Source organism: Amblyomma maculatum, chromosome 10 (assembly GCF_055883805.1).
Source record: "Amblyomma maculatum isolate TAMU_Amacu chromosome 10, ASM5588380v1, whole genome shotgun sequence".
In the NCBI taxonomy this organism is placed as follows: domain Eukaryota; kingdom Metazoa; phylum Arthropoda; class Arachnida; order Ixodida; family Ixodidae; genus Amblyomma; species Amblyomma maculatum.
The window spans coordinates 92,908,796-92,916,049 of NC_139353.1; the positions used below are offsets into that span (position 1 = coordinate 92,908,796).

The following is a 7,254-nucleotide window of genomic DNA, read 5'->3' on the forward strand; positions in this document are numbered from 1 at the left end:
CACATTTTGCGCTGACTTAAGGACTGATCCTTATGAGAGAAATATTAAACAGTTTGTTTTCAATCTTAAGGCATTATTTCGGATCGACCAACAAAGGGCATCCGTCACTGTGTCCGACGAGCAATTGTCGCGGAAAGTCAAAGTTTTTCTCTGAACAAGGAATACTTCCTTTTTACTTTTCTCGCCAATTACTCGTTGCTTATCGCGCAATTATATGGAGCTGCTTCCGTCCCTAATGTTGGATTACTTGTCGCTTTCTTCAGTCTTTTTTGAACAGAGGTTGCCTACTCAGCTTCCCGAAATGGCCACCCTAATATCCATTTTCATGGCGCTCGTCTTGCTGCATATCGGTTCCGCTCAGGAGAGCACGTTTACTCTCTCAGCAGGTCAGTATCTCTACCGAATGGACGCTTTTGAGTATATTATATTACTGCTCCTCCATGGCTTAGGTTCTTCAGATTAATTGATGATATTATTGGGAGAAGGTCAAAGCTTCTAGTGGTGCTGCACGAAACTACCACACTTTGAATAGCAGTGCGACAAACTGAATAACTGACGCTTGAAATAATTTTGTAGCTGTAAACGTCTGAGCCGACCTGTATGCAAAGCTATAAAGATAGCATCACAAAAAGTGCTCTTTTATTATTTGTAGGGTTTTATACGTTTAGGATAACATTTTGAACAAACTTGTCGATTTCACGTCATTTACAACCATGCATATCGAACAACTGCTCTGGGACAAATTTTTCACCCCACATTAAAAGCCGCCCTCTGAAGGCGGGGAAAAATTGCTGCCGGCTGCATACACGTAACAAAAAAAAATGAAAAAGGAGATGTATTGAATGAGCTGCTGTCTGGGTAATCTTAAATCTACACAACTCTGTGCGATAAAAATTTTTCCTTTTTTTTTTAATTGTTGAAAAGCACCTCGGCCGTTCATGCAGGCCGGGGACGCCAATGTGTTCTCTCATAGTGAGAAAGAATTTTATTCAAAGAAATGGACCCCAGGAGTTCAGTTTTTTAACGCCGTTTAGGAGAGGGGGTGCGTAGGCAGGGGATATTCTCTATTCTTCTCTCAAGCGTATGTCTAACAGAAAAGTCAAACTTTTATTGCAGGACTATGCCCGGGCACCCCAGACGTCGACTTGACCGACAGCATAAAGACCTACCTGCGGACGATGTCAAACAACATCACCCTTCCTTCCATTTTTGTGGAGGATAGTGTGATGGGCGTGGACATCGAACCGGCAGTGCTTACGGGGCTTGGCACGTTGTGGACGTTCAAGCCTTACTACCCCTATTGCAGTGAAAAGGAAAGTTTTGTATTGGTAACTGCTTTCGCCCATGAACCCCTGGTTGCCGAAATGAATTGGAAGAGCTGCACTGGAGTGTCCGGAATATTGGGAACAAAGGTGAGTATTCTAAGGCTTCACTTTCAATTATAGACCGTTCATTGGACATCCACGTTGTGCGTAACCTAAACCCAGCAATGATAGTTTTCACTATCAAATTTATGGATTCTTGAGCGTGTTCCGACGTCCTAACTATTTAACAACATTTTGTTGTTTAGATGAAAACGATCTGGCCTTTAGTATAGAACAATGCCATTCGATCGCATTTTACACCGTTATATAGTACAAAGTACATCGTAATTTTCTAGGTGTTTGTAAATTTGTGTTGAGACAATAAAAACGGGCAAGCGAAATGGCCACTTCTTTTGAAATATACCACATTATTGTGTAATGAAAGAAGAGACGAGAGAAAGTAGAAGTAATCTTTTAGGTCACATATTGTCCAAAACTGATGCACGAGTCCGGACAGGACACTGGAAATAACCTCTGGCAGCCTCCACTCCGTTCCTTCTTTAGTTGAGTATTTTTCGACGTTATGTGGTGGCATAAATTTATAGACGCTCTTTGCGTCCCGTTTGAACCAGCGCGCGGCACTTGTGCTGCACTGTTTGGGAGAGCGGCGTCAAGTACCGCGATCTAGCTGCAAGCATCGTTGCTTACTGATGACGAAATTCAACGACAAATTCAACATTCATATATGCAAGACTTTTGGAATCTTCTGCACGCGTTATTTATGCTTTAAATACTTTAGAACTTTTACAAGAAAGAGTTAAAGACCATGGTAGTAAGAAAATCCGGTTTTGGTGTTGTGTGCAAAAAAATCACAGGCATAGGGCTGGCAGGTGGTAGCCTGTGGCAGGTAGCTGGCATAACCGGGCACTCTTTCTTCGGTGGATTGTGTGGCTTAACGATACCACTTGACAGTCTGAATGTTCAGAGAAGCTGCCGATTCGGGTTGCTCACTTTAGGTTGGGAGTATAAGCAAGAATAAACATTCCAATGCTCTTGGACGCTCAGACAGGCAATCTACTCATAGGCCGTAAAAGCACGTTCATACGGCTGAAATAAAGCGGGGCTTTATATATGGAATAGTGGCCTGCACTATCGTGTGACACTCCTCTTAAAGAAGAACCTTAAGTGTCCCCATAATTTTTGTTGTCATCTATATGTGCTCTTCTATCTTTGTCCTCATCCTTCGCCCTGTTTTCATCTAACATGAACATACAAATAGCCCGCACTTCAATCTTTATAACATTTCAAGATACTGTGATTAATTGTATCCTTAACCGCCCTGTTAAATGCGCTGACAATCATGAATTGTTGTAGCTCTATATCCATTCCACTTTTGGCAGTAAGACTTACACACTACTCCGAACCTCCGGGGCTTGCTTCAGCGTCAAACAGTGGGTGCTAATCATGCTGAACAGCATCAGCTGTGTATGGTGGCGTTGCCTATTGGGAGCTTGCACGAAGCGATGCATGCTTGGTAATCCGCCATGATGGTGTCGCCGTTGCCGCTCGCAGCAGACAACGCACTGCTCTCAGGCTGCAGGGAAATGACATAATGGCTACCGTTTTCTACCTTCCACATAGTAAACACGCTGTTTTTCGTTCGCTGCCGCTAAGTGCGTGAAAAACGTCGGCGGAGTCCTCGGAAACGTACGCTTCAAAGCTGTGCCTAAGAGATCGGGTGCGCCATCATGAAAAGGAGCAGTATAAAGTTGACCCGTTTCCGCTACGCGCGGACGACTGACCTATAGACTTATTGTCGCTCGTCGACATTGCCGACATTCACAAAGTTTTAGCCCTGAAGACTAGTTTCGTTACTCGGCAGCAACTAAAGCCCAGGAAATCTGTAGAAGGACACAAAGTTCTTACAAGTAGATGGAAGCCATGTATGGAACCTGTTACTGCTGACACCGTCATCCTGAAAACAGACTTAAAGAGATACAAGCTTTTTGCTGTTTTTGTTTTTACGCTTGTCACTATAATCCCTTTGACGCGGGGTTTTTTACTCAGGTGCACCGATGCAGTCCGGTAGAGATTGCAATCGTCGAAAAGTTTTGAAGGACGACCTAAAAATGGGCGCGCGCAAATTGAAATATGCTTAGCTTTATCAGCCGTTTCTAATTTTCAAGCATATTCGAGGTTCGAGTACTGAGAAAAAAGAAAAAAACCTACGTAGGCACGTCGCAGCAGGCACCTATGCCCTGCAAAGCGCAGTACTACGAACGCATTGGTGAAGTACTATCAAACTAGATCGTATCTCGCTGATCGTTTCACGCAAATGACACGGCGTAAACAAATATGGTACTTGTCCGGATTAACGTCAATCTCGCGTCTGTTAATTCGTGCGAACCATTCGCACCGGCGTCAAGCTGCTTTGTCTTCTCGCACTCGCGCAGGCGTATTCTTGGAAGTCTGAAATGCATGCAGTCGGCCTGTCCGGTCTTTAGTTTCCACGCGTTGTTTTGATTTTCACAGCCCACTAGAGCGTACTTCACCATCAAGGCAGTATCGTTTGCGATCGTGACGCGACAATGCAGACTCGGCTGTGTTGCAGATGCGGCGAGTGCGTCGTGTCGTCTGCTAGCGTGTGCGTCGTCTGCTGCGAGCGACAACATCATGGTGGATTACCCAGCATGCAGCGCTTCGTGCTAGCTCCCTATATACACCGCTACGTCGCCTCTGCAACTGGGTCAATGCAGCTATAGCAGCTACTCCGACACCCTGAACTTTTTATTGATACTAATTGAGAGATTCTGCTTCGAAACTAGTTTAGTTTCAGATGTTTTGTCGCTAAGCCTACCGCACACTATTTAGGTCATGAGCCAGTGGTGACGTTCCGCAGCTATCAGTTCTCTGCTATGATCGTGTTATGAGTAGCTCTGGGAAATTCCTCAGACAGCTAAAAGTTGCGTGAAAGCCTGTCGACTTCCTGTATTTTGTTCCCAGACAGCCCGGCAGGTCTCAGTCCGTGGTGCTTTACTTGCTTTACATGGACCTAACTGGTATATTAAATTAAATCTGCCACATTTGTTCTCAACGCCAATTCGTCCTTTCCAATTAGCCATGAACGCAATCCCCGCCTCAAGGAACATTTGTCCTGCTTATGTTTCTCCTTGTCTCTACCACTTCTTTCTCGGTAACCATTCCTTTCTTCACGCTGCGGCTGGGTATGAAATATTTTCAAATGCGCGCAATAATGTTGATGTCTTAGACTTCCCAATATATCGTTATACATAGCCAGTGACATATTGTGTGCATGAAATTGATAATTTTTATAGAAGTCTGAAGCATCCACAGCAGCTTGATTACGAAACAAATAATAGTAAAGAATGCACAGACTTAACCTGTAACCTAAATATTCAGTCTCTGTCAGAAAAGGAGAAAAGCACTCCTTCATCAGGTATCATAATTCATAGCAATAGACATGCCCTATAAGCGCAAAATACGCAAGGAACTTTGGAATTATATTTTCGGTAAACCTGTATTGCATGATGAGAAATGGTATCAGAAAGAAGCTTCTATGATAAGTGATTCACCTCAGTTCTTGACGGGTGGGTTTTGAATGCATTTTAATCAAACATTCTTCTTCACTTGTGATGACAGCAATATAGGTCTACTCGTACTTTTCTTCGTCAATTAGAAAAAGTCGGTTACAAATCTATACTATCATGAGTTCACTTTGCCTCTTCTTTTCTTCCCAAGGCAAAAGCCAGGCAGCTACGGTTGATCTTCAGAGTCCTTTCGGCACCCGGGGATGCACCTCACATAGAACTGTCCAAGATCCATGCTGACAGGATTGAAGACGCCGAGCTGTACTTGACCGGAGCTCCTGAAGGTCTTCGTTCAATTGTTAGCCACGTCGGATTCTTGATGCAGTACCATGTGGAGAAGATCTGGAATGTCATTTTCCGCCTGGATGGCCGATATCTCGCCTCAGGTCGTCATTAGGAAAATGTCTAAATTACGATATTACCTGTGACATGTAGACCTCGAACGCTTAAACAGTTTTAGAAAATAAAACTTTGTTCCTGAAATACTGTTGTGTGTATTCAACTAGACTGACAAAAAATGGCGGCTTTTCCTCTCTGTGAGCTATAGTCTTAGTCCTGAGGCTCATACAAAGTTTTTTGTCTTTCACATTTTTCTGTAGGTACTTAAGCTAAAACTGCGATGACAAAAAAAAGAGGTGGTATGTGTGCACATCTGGACCTCAAGCTAAATTTGCACAGATGTCAACCACCTGTGCACGCTAGTACATGGTTTTTTACCCCACAGTTGTCTTACACTGCATTTTGGGACCTATTTAGATGACTGGATAAAAATTCCTCTCGGTTCTAAAGCTGAGTTTCAAAGCGTAGTGAAACCTTTGTTGTAGAATTACCAAGAAATAGCAGAGCACGCAATGCACGTAACAAATGGCTCAACTACCCAAAAACCTATATTGGATGCGCTCCTGGAAAGATGTACTATAACATTTATTGCATTTTACTAACCTTTTAGCAAGCAAAGTAAAATGAGAGACTCATACCTTTTTCCTATCACCATCTTTTGCCTTCCTATAGCAGACATTTTTGCCTACGTAAATTACACTTGAGTAAAGTGGGGAAATTTTCCTCGCCCTTCATTCCCTCCAGTAGGTTTTGCCATACACCTGCACCAAAGGTATCTAATAGGGCATTAAATAGCTTTTCCAGGAAATTATATTATTTACCCTGAGAACGACTTTAGTTTCGTAATTCGATTTCACACCAACACAAATTCGAGTCACAAAAAGAAAGCCTAATGTTTCACCAATATACAATATAAACAGTATATTATAATAACAACATAACAATAAAAACAATATATATATATATATATATATATATATATATATATAATGGGAAATGAGGGTGCCCGTTTTAATACATGAAGGAAAGAAGCCAACAGTCGGCGAGGCCAAGGAAAGCGTTGGGGATGGTACTTCATGTCTTTATTTTTAATGTTTACTTGGATAATCACAGAGATTAGTAATGTAATCTATTTAGGGGAAAGATAGTTAAACACAAAGTAGAAGACGGACGGACGGACGGACGGACGGACGGATGGATGGATGGATGGATGGATGGATGGATGGATGGATGGATGGATGGATGGATGGATGGATGGATGGATGGATGGATGGATGGATGGATGGACGGACGGACGGACGGACGGACGGACGGGCGGACGGACGGGTAGAAAGACGGATGGACGCATGTTAAGAGCGTCCCGTTTGAAAGAGAGTGGTGATAGTCATCAACATTCTAAACCTTTTTGTGCTTTTCACTTAGATAACCTTTCAATATTAATAAATTTCAGGTATAGGTTGTCTTGAACTACCCTTGTTTAATTTCGATTTATCTTCCATGCGTCAGCTCCCTGCTATTTATCCACCAATCTTCTAAACGTCTCTTGCGAACCTCTATCGTCGCTTCATTCCCGCTTCATTTGTTACCTCTGAACCCCAGGGCTTCGGCTAGAGGGAATATGTCCGCATCAATATCTGGATAGATACTGCCACACTCCAGTATAAGGTGTTCAATTGTTTCTCGACCTCTACTGCGCATAGCATAAGTTTCATCTTCTTAATGAAACTTCCTTCTTTAGATTCGGGTTCTAAGATATCCTGATCTACCTACAAAGAGAAGGCAGCTGCCTCTTCAGTTGTCATAAATGCTTTTCTTCTTAATCCGAGTTTTTAATTTTCTATATATGTGTTCTTACCTGCTCTGTGTTCTTTACCAGCGTTTATTGTCCTTTATTTCTCCGTCCTTCTTTCCTACAGGGTTACTGGATAGTTTTCTGGTCATTTTTCGCTACTGTGAGTCAATGCCCTTTTGATAACTATTTTAATGTTTACCTGCCCAATTAT

General features: G+C 42.7%; 1 protein-coding gene across 1 annotated transcript; it reads left to right on the forward strand.

Annotated features, from left to right (window-relative positions):
• Positions 1 to 287: 287 nt before the first annotated feature.
• LOC146177031 (uncharacterized) lies at positions 288 to 5,388 on the forward strand. The gene is made up of 3 exons (XM_084581076.1): positions 288 to 386; positions 1,117 to 1,412; positions 5,064 to 5,388. The coding sequence occupies exons 1-3, from the start codon at positions 302 to 304 to the stop codon at positions 5,307 to 5,309; spliced, it is 627 nt and encodes a 208-aa protein (XP_084437202.1). The 5' UTR covers positions 288 to 301; the 3' UTR covers positions 5,310 to 5,388.
• Positions 5,389 to 7,254: the final 1,866 nt, after the last annotated feature.

Coding starts and splice junctions, on each gene's coding strand:
- LOC146177031 (XM_084581076.1), top strand. CDS start 302: ATGGCCACCCTAATATCCATTTTCATGGCGCTCGTCTTGCTGCATATC. Junction 387..1,116: donor CACGTTTACTCTCTCAGCAG/GTCAGTATCTCT, acceptor CTTTTATTGCAG/GACTATGCCCGGGCACCCCA. Junction 1,413..5,063: donor CCGGAATATTGGGAACAAAG/GTGAGTATTCTA, acceptor TTTCTTCCCAAG/GCAAAAGCCAGGCAGCTACG.